General features: G+C 37.8%; 2 protein-coding genes across 7 annotated transcripts in view; both read right to left on the reverse strand.

Annotated features, from left to right (window-relative positions):
• LOC113052229 (insulin receptor substrate 1-B-like) overlaps positions 1-4,089 on the reverse strand; it is a 42,076-nt gene extending 37,987 nt beyond the window's left edge. For all 3 annotated transcript variants that reach the window (XM_026216619.1, XM_026216616.1, XM_026216617.1), the window contains exon 1: positions 3,299-4,089. In XM_026216619.1, the coding sequence (XP_026072404.1) occupies positions 3,299-3,647 (349 nt within the window). In that variant the 5' untranslated portion in view covers positions 3,648-4,089. The remainder of the gene's footprint in view (positions 1-3,298) is intronic.
• Positions 4,090-5,412: 1,323 nt separating this feature from the next.
• On the reverse strand, positions 5,413-17,148 carry LOC113052230 (arf-GAP domain and FG repeat-containing protein 1-like). Of its 4 annotated transcripts, none has more exons than XM_026216620.1 (15): positions 16,403-17,147; positions 16,180-16,230; positions 15,716-15,809; positions 14,355-14,470; positions 14,052-14,202; positions 12,809-12,935; positions 12,510-12,614; positions 11,726-11,758; positions 9,890-10,078; positions 9,661-9,745; positions 9,446-9,492; positions 8,990-9,073; positions 7,938-8,042; positions 7,645-7,715; positions 5,413-6,359 (listed from the first exon to the last, which is right to left on the reverse strand). In XM_026216620.1, the coding sequence occupies exons 1-15, from the start codon at positions 16,567-16,569 to the stop codon at positions 6,312-6,314; spliced, it is 1,473 nt and encodes a 490-aa protein (XP_026072405.1). In that variant the 5' UTR covers positions 16,570-17,147; the 3' UTR covers positions 5,413-6,311. The 4 variants fall into 4 exon arrangements, with proteins under 4 accessions (XP_026072405.1, XP_026072408.1, XP_026072406.1 ...); XM_026216623.1 differs by having other exon boundaries at positions 16,167-16,230; positions 16,403-16,499; XM_026216621.1 differs by lacking the exon at positions 11,726-11,758 and having other exon boundaries at positions 16,403-17,148.
• Between the last annotated feature and the right edge of the window lie 260 nt (positions 17,149-17,408).

Consider the following 17,408-nt stretch of genomic DNA (forward strand, 5'->3'; position numbering starts at 1 on the left):
CAGTGTTTTGATTAGAGGGCGCGAACCCTCAAATCAAATTTGGCAAATTTGATTTGGCAAACGCAAAGAGAACGTCGTGGCTTGTGTCCATTGCAAGATAGAGCCGGCATACCACAACTAGGGCCCTATGATTTCCGCAATGCAGAAAACGCGGAGGGAATCGCCGAATCCAGTCATAAAAATGGAATTTACAGTTTAAAGCGGAATGGCACGGAATTTGCCAAAGTTTGAATGAATTAATCAAAAATAGGTCATTGCACTTACATCAAATCACGATATGGACTAATATCTGTAAATAACAGTCTATTTGAATTTGAATCCTGCATGTTCTGTGTGTCTGTCTTAATGAATGGAGCAGAAGGGCGTCTTCCTGTATTAACACACACTGAAGCGCGTGACGCTCGTGGTGATTTCAGCATCTGCTGTCTCACTAAATAAGGACATGAACACATGAACAACATCTCCAGACCAGAAATGCTCTGACAGTCACTTCATGAGCACTTGACTGTTTGATTTGAGTAAAACTAGCGTCACATCATCACATACAAAGAACTGTAAAGGTACGTCAACCCGTCAAAATAAAAGTCCTGTGTTACTATTGTTCAGCAGATTTTACATAGCCTACTACAAAAAAAAAAAAAAAACATAATTTTTTTTTAAGGTTTAATCACACAACATTTCTTCCATGTTTTAGTTTTAATAGTAAATCCCGTTTGTTTACCAAAAAGTAAGTTTGCTTAATTTTCAATAATTAAAAGATAAATTAAATTAATGTTTTGTGTGTTTAATGTTTAATGTGCATCTCAGAAAATGCTTTATTTAAAACCCTAACTGAATGGCACTTAAATGCACTTAATTAATCTGTCAACTTTGTTTTCATTGTTCACAGTACAAGTACAGACAGAGAAACAAATTTTTATTTTTGATGTATGCATTGCATTCTATGCATTTAAAAAGTAAAAAAAAAAAATCTTTCTATAAAAGGAAACTTAGTTGTTCATTTTAAGATACCCAGGAGTCTTATTTTCTCTTGTATAATTACTATTGCACTTTAATTAAACAAAAACACACTTTATCCGATTACTCTATTAATTGATGGAATTTTTGGTATAATACTTGATTACTAAAATATTCGATATCTACAGCCCTACAGTACACTGACTGAACTGCTGTGAAGAGAGAACTGAAGATGAACACTGAGCCGAGCCAGATTATGACTCGTTCACGAGTCAAGAACCGGTTGCATCGGTTTTCGGATCACCAGTAGTTCTTTCGGACAGTTCGATTCAATAAACTGGTTGAAGAAAACGGTTCACCGGTTCTTTTGCGCACAACGTAATGGCGTCATTGGCGATGATTGCCCTTGATTCAAGCCTTTGGTTCACCTGGGCTCATAACACTAGCACAGAATCAGTTCAGAATCAATCACCAAAAGATTCAGTTCGGTTCAGACGCTCTGTGTGTCAGTCTGCTTCACGCTGAATCACACATGCGCAGTATCATCAGCTCCTCGGTTCTCGAATCGTACGCGTCTGACAGAAACGGTTCTTGACTCGAGAATGAGTCAGTCTGTTGTTCATTATCTGGCTCGGCTCTGTGTTCATCTTCAGTTCTCTCTTCACAGCAGTTCAGTCAGTGTACTGTTTGAGTGCATGCATTACTCCAGGGTATTGGTTTGTTTGAACTCTGAGGGAGTGTCAGCCACATTAAAAAAGTTAACAGCTTAAGTCATTTGTGGATTAATGTGTATTGGAGACGCGAACCGTTTAAAACGATTCAGTTCGATTTGGTGAAATGGAAGCTTTAGCCTAAGTTCTGCCAGGAAGACTCAATCACTTCGTCACTAATTACCTTCATCATTATCCAATCTTGTCTTTATACTCCTGTATAAAAGATCGTACTTACACATGTTTGAGTTTGCAGATGCCGACGCGACAACCTCCACCCTCCCCACCACCACCAGGATGGTCCTGTCCTTACCTTCCAGGGGGGGTCTGCTGCGCCCCTGCCTTCGTCTTCAGGCAGGAAATGCAGATTCGCTACCCTCGGATTACGAACCATGGACGGGGCCTTCCGCCAAAGAAATTTATAATTGTGCTCGCTGAGCTGTCAATAAATGTATGCTTCTTACATACTTCTATCTCCCGAGTCTTTCTGGTAGAACTGGTTCAAAAAGGTTAAATCGAATGATTCGTTCGTGAACCGGATATCACAAACTGCTTTGTTTTGAACTCTCGCAACAGACACAGAAGAGAAGATAATGCTGAATAAAGTCGTAGTTTTTGCTATTTTTGGACCAAAATGTATTTCTGATAAATATTCTAACTGACACTCTGATGTCACATGGACTCCTTTGATGATGTTTTTACTACCTTTCTGGACATGGACAGTATACCGTACACACAGCTTCAATGGAGGGACTGAGCTCTCGGACTAAATCTAAAATATCTTAAACTTTGTTCCGAAGATAAATGGAGGTCTTACTGGTTTGGAACGACATGAGGTTGAATTATTAATGACATAATTTAGATTTTTGGGTGAACTATCCCTTTAATGACGAAAATGTCAGGATAAGTAACGTAATTCAGTCGCTATAAAATAATTCAACATGAACCTGTGAAAATATTTTGCAACTCATTAGTTAATCCCACAAACTTCAATCTCTATCAGTTTGATATTACTCTTCTGTGTGAGCTTTCAACCAATGATTAACCGGAGCTCCACAAGGACCGCCTCCCTCATTTCCATGTTGCAATGCACAGACAAGTAAAAAGAAATAAATTAAAAATGTGGGAAAAAAAATGTGGGAATAAAAAAAATGTTTATGCATGAATAAATACATTTAAAAATAAATACATATATGAATTAAATATACAAATAAATAAGAGGATTATTCAATTAAATTAAAAAAGAATACAAATAAATATAGAAAATACATATAGTAAAAAGGTCAAAAATAAATCCAGGATTACATTTTATAAAAAAATTAATTATTTTTGTTTTTATCAAGTCATTTACTTCTTTATTTATTTTCCTGCTATTACATATATTTATTTCATTTCTGCAGGTTTGGTCCTCCATAGATGAGGACCCAAAGTCTCCATTACTAAAGCAACGAGAAAGTCTGTGGATGTGTTCTAATCTACCATTTTACATGAAACTACAGCACATTTATTTCATTATACAGGAGAAATTGGAGGAGATGGCAAGCAAGATGCAATGAAACGAAGCTTATCACGTTAACACCTAAGTTAACCACTCTTCTGCAATCTCTTGATGCTTTATTTCTCAGACTTACTCTTGCATTGAAGTTCCACCATCGCCTGGTACCATTCCTCCTGGTCCGTCTCGTTCTCCGCCGCCACCACGAAACTCTCAGCCCGCGTGTAGAGCACTATCATGTGTTTATTCTTCGAGTCGGCCCGTTTGTTGATGTTGAAGCACGTCTCCAGCGCCAAAGCCTTTTTAGGCACGGGCGCTTTACCTCTAAATTTCTTCTCGCTCTCGTAGTACTCGAGTCGAGCCGGGCCGCGCTCCGAAGCCGTCCGAAGCACAAAGTACCGCCGGTGCATGGATTTCTGTTTGCGGAGATACCCGCTTTTACGGACGTCCTCTGTGCTGCTCTGCGAGTCGGTGTTGTTCTCCATGTCTCGCGGGGTCTGTTTTGCTCAACCGCGCTGAAAAAAGTTCAGCCCTAGAAGTTGCAGACGAAAACAAATATAACCTCCTTCCACCTCTTCTGTATCAAAAAAAGTCATGTGCGCATATGGCCAGGGAAGTTCCAAGAAGCAGTTTAATATAAAAAATTATATTAAACGCTACGCTTTTCCATGCATGAGTCGAGCAGAAAGAGGGAGCAGACGAGTCCTCGAGCGCGCACACGCGAGCACATGTGGAGCGGTGCGCGAGAAATAGCGCAACTATTACTATTTAGAAGAAGCTTTGGGAGTTAAATAATCTCATTACTGTAGTGTACACTAGACAGCTCCTCGTCACCCCTCCTCTCCAGCGCAGCGTTCACTGCTACTGTGTGAAGCTCTGTCACCCATCAGTCTTCTGTAGTGTGTGTTTGTGTGTGTGTGTGTGAGAGAGAGCGAGAGAGAGAGTGTGAGGGAGGGAGAGGGCGCGCGGAGAGTTAAAGCTGTGTAGAGCGCGAGGATGTGGATCAGAATCGGATTTCATTAGCCTCTGTCTGGACTGTCCTGACTCAACACTGCTTAAAACAAATTACACTTTTTTTTAACGGTCAAAAATGTATTCGTTTAAAAATCAGTATCTGTTTTGTTAGCAGTAGTAATAATAGTAGGAGTAATAGGCCTATTTTAATTTTTTTTACTAAGGAATTCGGTATCTTGTGATTGGTATAAAATTTATTAAGTAGCCTACATAATTTGTATTTTATTTCTTTGCGTCGTCATTTTTACACGAATTTACATATTAATGTTGCCCATTTAATTCAATGGGGATTTTAAAGCAAAACAATAGCCTACAGTAAGTATTAGTAGCCTAACAAGTGGTATTTATTTACATTTAATAGTGCAACCGAAAAAAAAAACTGTTCTGTAGAATACTAATCACTGTTGGATTATTTACTATTTTAGGTAGTTAGCCTACATAAAATAAATACTTGTTTGAAGTAATACACGTTCATTGTTACACTCCTCGTCATAAATCTATTAAGTTATTGCAGAAAATTTGTAGAAGTGACAAATAGAAGGAAAACAATGAGCAAAATACTTAAAAATAAGTCTGTTGTATATCATCCTTTAATACATTGCCAAACATTTTTGGTTCTACTTTCCGTGAGGAGAAAAATGGTTTGGCTGTACCGTATGAATAAGTCTGTAATGCAGGTGTAGATTATAAATAATAAATAAAAGAAAAAATAAACAAATGAAATCCTAAAATTCTTTATTAAATAATTTAAATAGCCTACTTATTTACCTTTATTCAAAAAGATTATTTGCGACCCCTAGTGTACTAATTGGTCCGTTGCAGCTGAGTTTTTGACAACGTGAACAGGACATTTATGATTTTAGGTAAAAAAATTATATTAAAATTATATTAATAAATATATATGGCGATGTGTGCATTTTTAGAAGATGCAGTGGTTAACCCAAGTAATACTTTGAAGTAAATATATAAATGAACATGGCTATTTCAACTATAATTCTATCAAACCTCAATCACCCGATCATAAAAATTAGACAAGGTCAAGTGTGAGGTGAAATTGATACTTTTCATTTTAATTTTTAGTTGAAAGCCCTAATGTTCATAGAGTGCAAATACATTCAAAATGCAATAATAATCTTCACAGAATACAAATGATGCTGTCGTAAAAAGATATTGCATGAAATTCCGAAAGCAGCAAATTCAGTTTGATTTGCATCACATAAATAAACAATACACATTGACACAACAGTTATGGACAGCTTTATGCACATGGATACATCTGGATACAAAGACATTCTATATGAATCCTTTTGCAAAAGAAGTAATTTCTACATTATACAGAAAACTTGACGATATTAGACAATTTTTGGTCCATACAAGGAACATTTTTTCCCTCATAATAACTGAAACTGCAGTACATTCAGCAGCTTCCTGCTCAGCTTGAGAAGCGCATGCAGTTCAACAATGCACACACAAATACTTATTAACGTTTTAAATGAAACGTCAATGTCAAAATAAATAGAAACAAGCCTGGCATACATTCACAGACAGAAAAGTGAAGGAAATGCCTGTTTTGTTTATGCCATTTCTTTAACATGCATCTGAATCAAATAAACCAAATCGGCACTGAGGAGAAACGCATTAGTGAGATGATCTGAAGCTTGAATTGCTCCTATTTTATTATAATGTGTCGACCTCAGTGTTTGAGTATAGTAAGTGGGCACTCAGGTTAGGGTGAAATTGGCACGAGAAGTTCTAATGTGTGGAAAGATCAAAGCAGCAGCTTGTGTGTGTGTGTGTGTGTGTGTTTGTGAGTGAATGGCTCTCATAAGCACCTTTCATCTGAAGTTCTCATTCCTGATATGAGGCAAAACCCACACAAATGTACACAAACACACACACAATCACATCTTAATTTATAGCATCTGGTACAAAAGGGAATGTACAAACAACACTCGCGCGCACACATACAACAAAGCATGTACAAATAGTTACTGTACATGTACAATATCTGCTAACAAACGCACACACCTTTAAACATACATGAAGATGCACACAAAAGTGTTGGGTGTTTTCTGTAGGTATGGCAAAGTAAACAAGCTCCACTCGCTCTCCTCTTTCTCCATGGCCGAGGTGGTTCAGATGAAAGGGTTCAGTGATGCTCCTCTGCTCGGGTAAACATTCCCCTAAGAGAAGTCACAGAGACGCTCTTAACCCCTCACACACACATACTGAAAAATGTTGTATGCTTATAGAAGTCTAAGACCAGTGCTGGGCAGATTGCTTCAAAATTGTAGTCCATTAAACACCACATTACGGCAGGGTTTCCCAAACTAGGGTTTGTGAAGGAACTGCAGGAGGTTTGTATGTATAAATAAACTAATAATTTAAAGAACAGTTCACCCAAAAATGAACATTTGCTGAAAATGTACTCGTTCTCAGGCCATCCAACATGTGGATGAGTTTCATCGGAACAGATTTGGAGAAATTGCTCCCCAACGGATCCCCTGTAGTGAATGGGTGCCGTCAAAATGACAGTTCAAAGAGCTGACATACATCATATAATCCACAAGTTATCAACACAACTCCAGTCCATCAGGTAACATCTTACAAAGTGAAAAGCTGCATGTTTGTGATAAATCCACCATTAAAATGTTTTTAACTTTAAACCATCACTTCTGGCTAAAATACAAGTTAATAATCCATAATAACGATTCCTTCAGTCAAAAAGCCCACCCAGTTTTCATCTCACATCAAAATCCACATGTATTTGTTTAGAACTGTTTTGAACGTTTTGTCTGTAAACACTGCTTGATCTATGCACATTTCTCTCCTGATTCAGGTGAGACAACTTTTTCATTTTTGAAAGAAAATATTAGCGAACTCGTATTTTAGCTGGAAATGACTTGATGGGTTTGTTTATTACAAACACGCAACATTTTGTTTCACAAGATTTTAACTGATGGACTGAATGTGGATTATTGTGATGTTTTTATCAGCTGTTTGGACTCATTCTGACGGCACCCATTCACTACAGAGGATCACGTGATGGGTTACTGAATTTCTCCAAATCTGATTAAGAGACAAACTCATCTACATCTTGGATAGCCTGAGCAGGAGTACATTTTCTGCTAATCTTAAATCTTAAAAATCTGCAAAACAAATAAATAATTTTAAATAAAAAATAAAATAAAAAAACGTACTAAAAAAGACTAAATATTTAATTTATTTTATTCTATATGGCCCCTCAATCTTCCTTCCTTTCCCTTGATGAATGTAATGTAATCTAATTACAAGTATTTAATTTTTGCATAAAATAAAAATATAAAAATTACATAAAAATTACATAAAATCAGTTACTACCCAGCACAGGTTAAAGTCTGTAATTTAGTTGAAACTACAGTCTGTAAATGATTTTATTTACTAAACCCCTTTTATTAACTCTTAGCATAGAAAGAGAATCATGCTTACAGTAAAAGGGTTGACAGACATTGGTCGTGGGACTTTAGGTACAGACTCTGGGGCAGGAAATGAGTTGAAACCTACAAACAAAAACCATCAGGATAAAAATAGCACATATTTCACTTCAGCTCAATGAAACGGCCAGTCTCTGTGGTCATCTTGAGTTTTCACTCTGCAGGGTCTCTTCTTAAGTGCTAATTCCTGGCTGATTCTTAATGGACTAATTCATTAATGGACTATTTTAAGAACAAGAGTTTCACTGCCATTAAGGAGATTTAAAGACTTAAGCTTGCTATACTCACCGTTCGCTTCCTGGTTACTAGACTGTTGGTGTGAAAAAGCACTTTGGGTGGCAGGTGCAGGAAAAGAGACAGATTGAGGAAAGACAGCTGAGGAGGAGGCATCATCTGTCAATCAGAAAGCCAAGATGTCCTGAACATGGCATTTAAACACAATAAACATATGAATATCTATCTATCTGAAATCTGATTGAACAATCGGTCCATCTGTCTATATATCCATCCATCTGTATGTCTGTCATATTTATGTCTATATGTATGTGTAGATCAGCAGACATGCAGTCACACAATATCTAGATACAGTAGTTAGAGTTGTGTTTTACTCTGGACATAAAAGACAGTTTGCATGTTTGAAAAGAGTGTCAGCGCTCAGGACATCATGATAAATGTGCTGGCTGCTAAAAACAAAGTGTATTATTTAACACTTGGAATTCAGCCAACAATAAATCCAGCAAACCACTCTCTTTGCATCGGTATTCCACCAGGTGACATCACTGTTTGTGTTGGCTTTGAGATCTACCACTAGGTTTACAGCATTTGTGGGAGTAAGCATTTTATTTGATTTATTAGAGTAGGGTCTCACAATAGATCCACAAGGGAACACCAGCATATCCAGTTATCAGATTCATTGCTTTATGGATTAAGTTCCTTTTAAGCCAAGGACACTCTATCAGATTTATAGCACTGTAAAAATGTATCCTTCGCGAGACATAACCATGGGCTTGTGTCCCAAAATCAGATTAATGCTGACTCTTGGCTGCACAGACCTTTCAGTGGGAAATGTCCATATATGTCACTGATCAAATTAAGGCTTGGTTAATCTGCAGTCAGGAATCTATAGGGGTTGCATGCATTTCTTTACAGTCAGTTTCTAAGATAACCTCAGTCCATAAATACATTTTATTGATATACTAAAGGTAAAAACTGATCCTAGCTCTGATTTCTTTCCAAAAGTGCTGCTAACATCACACTTCAAAAATCTGCATTGACTGCATTACAGGCTTCCTGTTTTCCAAAAGGCAAAAATGAAGTGGACATGGCTGCACATCTCTTACCTGAGGCTGTGCTTTTGAAGGGGTTACTAGGAGACAGAATAGGCTGGGTGCAACTGGCTGTAGAATTGAAGGGGTTTGGGAAATCTGGAAGAGAGAGAGAAAAATGTGTGGTTGTGTATCACACACTGCAGAACGTCTCTCATTAGCATTAATTGTACTTGGGATCCGATCCAGTTTTGACTTAATTATTGTGAACTTGCAGATGTTTCCATCTAAGAGACTTTTTGCTATAAGGTCATCCAAATGTTGAGTGTCACCCCCAAGCTGTGGTTCTGTTTAGAAAATCTCTGGGAAATTTGATGATTCTGTATCTATATATTTCAATCTAATATAACGTGTTTACTCAAAAATAACTTAATAAAGTTGAAAACTGAAAGGCAATGCGTACTGCACATCAGATTCAGTTCTGGACTGGCTAACTATCTGAAGTACAGATTACTACTCTGAATTGCTCACATGCAAATGTTTGAGATCCAGAGGTGGCCTCTGGAACACCTGGAGAGCTGCAAAAGAGAGAAAAATAGATTGAGGGAAACTAAGGAAAAGACAATTCACTAGTTCACAGAAATGCCATAAACAAACATCTAAACAGTAATGTGGGTTGGAAGATATTGTTTTTCTATTTAGTTTTGGTTTATGTGTAATAACGTCTATTTTATTTGAAGCTTTACCTTGCAGGGGTGGAACTTGAGGACGGTCGGTTACTGAAGAGGGTGCTGTACTGAGGGGGTCCATCAGAGGGAGCTGTTGTAATGGCTACAAAAGTGTTAAAGTGCTTGTCAAATCTACATACTGCGTGTAGCAACAACCGTTTTACATTATTTGATAAACTGAGAAACTGTAGGTTTAGAAATGTTATAAGAAAAAGGTACAGATAATTTCCATAACATTATTTCTTACCTGTGACAGGTGTGTTGTCTAAGAACACTTTATCAAGCTGTGATAAGGCTGCATACTTATCCTGAGTGACAGGGGGTGGAGCAGCAGAACTTAGCGTGCTGTGGGCGTGGCTTAGACCCCCAAAATCCAAACTCAGCGATTTAGGAAAAGCTCTAAAAGGAGCTCCACCCCCAGTTGACAGAGTGCGACCTGTACCAATCAGAAAATCTATCAGTGATGATAGTCACAAGTATTTTGCAGTTAGTGCTGTTATTAACCTACTAATCTATTTTCAATAACTGAAATAAAGCTGAAATAAAATACAAATATTATATGAAATACTTAAACGAAAATTAGAAATGTTGTCTTGGCAACTAGCTGAAAAAAGTTCAAGTTAAATCACTACAATTACTAAAGTTAAAACTGAAATAAATATAAATTAAACCTTAAAAAAGATACTAATAAAAATCCCAAAACAACACATCAAAATGAATAAACTATAAGAATCAAAAATATAAAAATAAAAGCTAATTCCAAATGTTAATAAATACTAAATGAGTAAGACACTATTTGATATATATATATATATATATATATATATATATATATATATATAGCTTTAGGTTTAAATTTAAGAATATAACATCTACATTTTCCCCCATGCATTCTGAAAAGTATCTAAATCTTTAACATACACATGTTCAGATTCAAAGGAGAAATTCAGACAACCATGCAGTTCTATGCTATATTTTTATATTTTATGAAGAATGTTCAAAATGCCATGCAAAATTTACTGACAAGATGCTAGAGTGATGCCAAGTTGTTGCAATGCTTGTTCTAGAAGCATCGTTCAGTGGTTTTTAAGCTATTCTGGGTGGTTGCTAGGTAGTTGCTAACCGGCCCAAGTCAAAAGGTCTCACCCCTGAGTTTCTATGATATTCTAGTCTCTAGATGTGGCTCATGTCAGCCCTTTGATGTTAGCTGATAGGATTTTTCTGCCTGTATTTATTGTCTGTGAGGCAAAAATCATACGTCCAACCACTTTAGAGAAGTAACTGCACCCCTCTCCTCAACAAGCTGCACGAGTTGTGATGATCACACGTCCATAGCATGAAAGCATTATTTGCTGAAGTTTAATAAACAAGATGATTTAACCACATCCTAATATCCCTCAAACAATTCTACACACTCTTCCACATCAACAGATTATTGGTGAGTACAGGCGTGAGACAGGTCTGGGCTATTGTCTAAATATACCTTTACTTTAAAGCCTGTGCCTTTTTCATTATCAAAGAGCAGATTGTCTCTCCTTGACCTGGCACAGCTGTGATGTAGGGCTTTGAAGTATCTGGCTGGAGCAGGGTCCAGGACACATTCAATATCATTCTGTGACTTTAGCATGGCACTGCTGGTATTTAGAAACTCTGCAGTGAGAAACATCTCTGAAGCTTGACTGAACTAGGTGATGAGCAAAGGTGCTTTCAAAATAGCTTCCTAGATTTTGTAGCTCGTTTTACTTTACTGGCTTAAATAATACTGTGGCCACAAACAGCTGAAATCCTGAATATCTGTCTGTATTTATCTTCTCTAAGACTAGCTTGGTCATCTGATCTTGATCTAAACCACAGTCTTTCCACTGGTTTATTGTTAACAGCATTATTGCATGGGGGCTCAATTATGCATAGCATTAAACTCTTCCTCTGCCTCTTTCTGTTTCTTTCTCTATGACATGCTCACATATGCACAAAGATTATATTTTATTTTGCTTGTCATGGCTGGCCAGATGGTCGGAGGTATAGCTGAAGTGTCTGCATTGCGCAATCACTCATAATTACATACAACGTTTAAGCGACTTACCTAAAGTAAAGCTGTTTTTGAAAGTGCTACTTGCTGTGAAATAAAGGATAAGGGAAGGAAGATGAGATGAAATGAAACTGTTATGACTCAATATTGAAGAAAGAATTGATGGACAATGAATTTTTAAACACTACAGAAATGTATCTATACAGTGGGATCCAAAATTTTGAGACGGCAATACAATGTTTCAATGCAATTTTCATCCAAAATTTTTGCACGCTGATAAATAAATACGACTTCACGTTGTGTCAATCATGTTTACACACTGCCTCCGAAACTATCATCTGTCATAACAAATTTCGGATCAGGTTTGATTTTCTGCGTTTTCGCATTCTGTACAATGCATTTTGATAGGAAAGGATGGTGATTACAAAAAAAAAAAAAAAAAAACTTGGTGTGCATACATCTTAACTCTAAAATGCACATAAGTTTCATTTAAGTTACTTAGTTTTTTTTCTCCATTTGTTAACATGTCAATGTCACAATTTTGCTTACTCTTGATTAGTGGCTTATAAATAATGCAGAATTTTAATTATTACTCTCTAATCTGAATTATATTAAATATATTATTTTCAAATTCTGATCACAGCTTACTTTTAAATTTAAATCATAATATTTAAAACAAATCTCTTTATTTTTTAAGTGTTTCAAAAACATTATATCTATTTCCAGGTTTAAATAAAATGAAACCCCAGATTTTCGATGTGGACTTTTGAATCCCATTTCATACTTCACAGAAATGTATTCTATGTGATAGACACAATACGTGCGTGTCTTTGCGTACCTGAAGGACGTGGAAGGGCTGGAAAGGAGGAGGGATGATTCTGGTGTCCCATTCCCGAAGAAATCGTTCCTGGTCTCTGTCTCTCCACACTACTTAACAATGTGTCTTAGACAGAGAGAGAGGAACATACAATAAAACTGACAGAATAAATTATAGTTTAATGATGAGTCACGGTACAGTACAACTGTGTTTATAATCAGAAGAGGGAGGTAGATAAGACAGAAGCAGGGGGAAGGGGGGACAGGAAAAGTGGAAGAAAGCAAAGCAGATGGGTAGAGAAGAGAGTTTAAAGGCTGTACCTTTAATGGGATGATCTCTGAAGCTCTGTGAGCGAGTTGGTCTGGCAGTGAACACCTCAGTACAGCTATCAGCTGAGGAGACGGCAGGACCTCTGTCCCATATTGACAACTGGGACTGGGACTGGCACTGTGGACACACACACACACATTCAGTATTAAAAATCAGATCGGCACCCTCGGTGTGACACATTTTGGGGCTGGTTTTCAGATCAGAGATGAAAGCATGTTAAGGCTGGAATAGTTTACATGACTTTTAAAATCTTTTAAAACACTCTGCATTATATACTTGCCAACTTTGTAAATAGAGACAATAGAAAAACTGATCATCATACGCTACACTACTGACGATCACACACTACCACACTACCAGGAAGATCTCATGCTGAAACATCTGCCTTGTTTCTAGGAGACGCATGACAAATTTAAACCACATGTGTTCTAAAATTGGCTGAAAATATCAAACATGGATGGAATCATAGTCTCAAGCTAAAAAAAAACAGAGTCTGTGAACATCATACACTATGCGATTCTCTATGAAATTTGTCAACTCAAATCTGCAGACTGGCATGACTTTCGTCAACTAGCATCAGCTTCTCCAGACTGTATCTCCTGTACCTCCTAAAATGCGTAATAAATATGCTTTAAATCCTGTTGTCCTCTACAGTGGACATGTATGAAATCGTTGTCTTTTTTTATTTTTTTTTAACTCTATAATATTTTCCTGAGATGTTAATTTATGACAAACAATTATAGCTAATTAGTCTGATTTAAATGGTAATTACAAAATATTGTTATTTTTCATAAGGGATTTAAATTTGATTACTTAATTAATGTCATTTTTAAGGTCCAAGGAGAGGGAGTGGTCATGGTGAAACATTGAAACATTTGCTATCTCTGCTTTCCTTATTTTTGTTTTGTTTTTGTTATTATTAGTTAAGTTAGACGTTGAACTTGAGTTAGATTGGTTTTGATTTGTTTGTTTTTTTCCTTTGGTGCCACTTGTGTCCTTTTCCCCTCTGTTTTTTTATTTTGTTCTCTTCTAATGTTTAGATAAAAATTGTATATATATATTTTTTTTTCCTTTTTGCTATTTTGATACTTTTACATTATTTCTATAATTACTATTTTATTGTAAAAAGAAACCACGTTTGATCAAATTTTTTTGTCATTTCTCTCTCATTTTCTTTTGTCTTCAAATCTTTTTTTCTTTTTACTTCCAAAGCTTTCCTCATTTCTTCCTCACCAGCATGCGAGTGGGTCGGGCAGTGGGGTTCAGAGGATGTCCAGGCGGAGGCTGATTCTGAGCGGGACCGTGTGGAACTGGAACAGCCTGAACCCCTGGACCCCAGGGGGACTCGTTCACATCCCTGCGAATCTTGCTCTTCGAGAAATGCCTGGAAAAACAGACACTTCTTAGTATTGCATTCTTTGACTTTCATCTACACATAATGCAGAGAGAAAAAGCAGAATGGTTTAGGGCATGTATTGATTATTCGGTTTGATCCACACTGAAACTGCCTTTATGACCACACTTCTTCTCACTCACCATTTCTTTCTCTCATATTTGTCCTGCAAGAACTCTTTCAGCTTCTGTGTGTCACGCACGTCAAAACAGCCATCTGTTTTGAGGTCAAATGTGCAGAGCCAGGTCCTCCTTCCAACCTAACGACCCCATAAACCAAGAACATAATTAATCTCATGAACAATCTTTATACAGCCTGTTACAGGCCAATCGTCATATAGCCTAGTTTGCTAGCATTTTAACGTAAAATTAAGACTACGCACCATTATTTAGAAAGCATATTGCATCTTTGTGGTTATGTTTGCAGTTAACTAAAAATCTTTATTATTACTAAACATAAATAGTTAATGTTAACATGTCAAACAGCTACTGTTTGTTGCATTACAAGGAAACGAATATGTGTTCTAATATGATGTTTCAGATGTACTTAAAAAATTTGACTCTGACCCAGATACTCAGTGATGTAAAAAAAATGCATACATTTTTAGCATAGAATAAGCTTAGATGCAATTTATTAGGCTCAGTTACGCTTTGTGATTTGTGTATGGATCAGTAACGATTTAGCCGTGTAGTTTTCATTTATCATTCACTTCAATGTCATCACTTGCATTGATATTTGCTGTGCATGTCTGTTCCTTCTCATACTCAAAGTGCTTTACTGACAGTAAGAGGAGGAATGAAACAAATGAAGTTATACAAGCAATGGCACCCACCCTCTGAGCATTCAGAGTTGGCTTCAACTGCAATGAGCAAGAATCCTGGAGTGCCAATTGTGGGTGTGAATGTGAGCATGTGTGTGTGTTGGTCGGAGAGTGAAAGAGCAGTGTCTGTACTTGAACCCCATTCAGATTTGCTCACACATTTACGGGAAAACCACAGTACTAAAAAAAAAAATCGATATATTATTCTGTGCCCACTCACCATTTAAGCACAGATGATTTAATACAAAACATAATAGAGGCTCTTGGTGTCAAGCTATCCAACATTTGCTCCATCCACAACTAAGTTAGCCTGGTTCTGCAGTTTATATGATGAAAGGCATCAGATGTTTTTAGTCTTTCTATAGTTTTCTATGGATGGACTGGATGATTTTACATGCACATCCACTGTACATGTACAGCCAAATATAAACTATGAAAGTCTATCCCTTACACATGTGGTATTTTCCATTAATAGAATTCAGAGTATGATATATATGAAGTTGTTCATGTTTAAAATCAGACAATGCACAGTATGTATATGCAAAATATGCTCTATATTTGTGTTTTTCTAATGATTTTGAAAAACACCAATACACATTTGCCATCTTGTATGACCTCTAAAAATGAAAGGCAGGTGGTTCCCAGCATCTCTTATGAGCATGTACTGCTAGACCTGTCATTCACCTCGTTCCCATGGTTTTGCAAAAACTCCACTTCCTGTTGGGAGAAGGTTGTCATGGAAATAGACTTAACTCTGTGGGGTGGGTTGAGCCCTCTCCTGAAACAAACAAACCGCAAGCACAAACTGCGTGGTTAAACACAGGTTCGGAGGAAACGTTCAATGGGTGGTCATTTATTTTAATACAAACAGGAGACACGTGTGAGATAAACAGTGCAGGATGTGACAGGGCTGTGAACGTGAACAACAACCTCTTGCAACAACAAATTACAAAACCGTGAAGGAAGTGTGCTGCTTTTTTTTCTCTCTCTCTCCAGTGCTAGTGAAGAACTAGCTATTTGTGTACATACAGTAAGTGCAGTTGCATAGTGAAATCGTGTAGAACTTGAAGTAGAAGCACCGCTCAGTGGAATCACTCACACCATTCATTTGCTGACATGCAGAAAACACGCTTACATTGATGCCAAACCTGAAATCATGACGAAATGATACGTAAAACGCAAGCGAGCCCAGGACACGCCTGAAAACGACAAAGTAGTAATTACCGACTGACTTGAATGTAAACACAACTAGAGATCTCTCAAACGCACGCTGACAGCGCTACAATGTAGTCACATAATTTTTTTCCGGCGTTCGTCTAGGAACGCGAATCAGAATCTTGACGTGTGATAATCACATGCATTATTACTCACAGCATTCCGGAGCATGACGTGCATACGAAGCAGCCCACGGTGATGTCGATGTAAGTCACCCCGGGCTGGCTGCACTCGAAGCAGTGCTTGTTTATTCCCGTCTGGGCGAGCTCTCGGACCTTGCGGGCGCATATCTCCTGGTTGTCCCGGTGCTTTCGGTTCGACATGCTGGAGCCCTGCAGTCGCGCGCACTCCCTGGCCCTTAAGACTGTTGTGGGGGTGCCGTTCACTCGCCCGTCGTCACACTTTAATTCCCCCGCCGTAGTACGTTTCTTCTCACGCCTGCATTCTGAAAGCGACTACGGTGACTGGTGGTCTTCTCATGCACTGACTTGAATTGACATGAGACGATCTTACATGCGTAGTCTCCCGTGGTCACGACTGACCGATCCGCCCGGAGTTTTTCCCACCGCCCTGTTTATTTATTCATTGCGGGGCGCAAAGAAAATCCGATTCTCCCGGAGCGGGATCATTATTCTTCCGCGCTCTGCTGATTCCTCTCCGTTCACGGCGCGCAGACTCCGCTGTTGCGCACCCAGTTCTCCGATTCTCTAATTCTGAGGGGAATGCGAACATAAACCAAGAAGAGGATGAAGGAGGCAACTTAGTGCACACTGCGCCTCTGGAAAGCGAATAAAGGCAGCGGGATAAGTGGGGACTAATCTGCTTAACAGGGTGTTTTGTTTGTGATGGCTGTGTGCTCATTATTTTGTGCTTATTTATTCCCAGTGTTACCCAGCAACGTGAGATTTTTTATCTCGTACACGAGTAGGGTTTATCACGCCCTTCTGTATGACGTTTGAAATAAAAAATGCTGTCCTTCGTGTGTTTATTAACTCTTTGAGTGAAGCACCCAATCAATACCTACTATGCAGTGGGAACCACCACTGGAAAAAAAAGAATAGCATAATGATCAAAACGAAAACACGTTTGATTAATTTTAAGCGAGTGCATCCTTTTGACGCATTCTCGTGTTATATCACATTAACGGAGACATCCCGCCAGT

The sequence above is a fragment of the Carassius auratus genome, chromosome 32 (genome assembly GCF_003368295.1).
Source record: "Carassius auratus strain Wakin chromosome 32, ASM336829v1, whole genome shotgun sequence".
In the NCBI taxonomy this organism is placed as follows: Eukaryota; Metazoa; Chordata; class Actinopteri; order Cypriniformes; family Cyprinidae; genus Carassius; species Carassius auratus.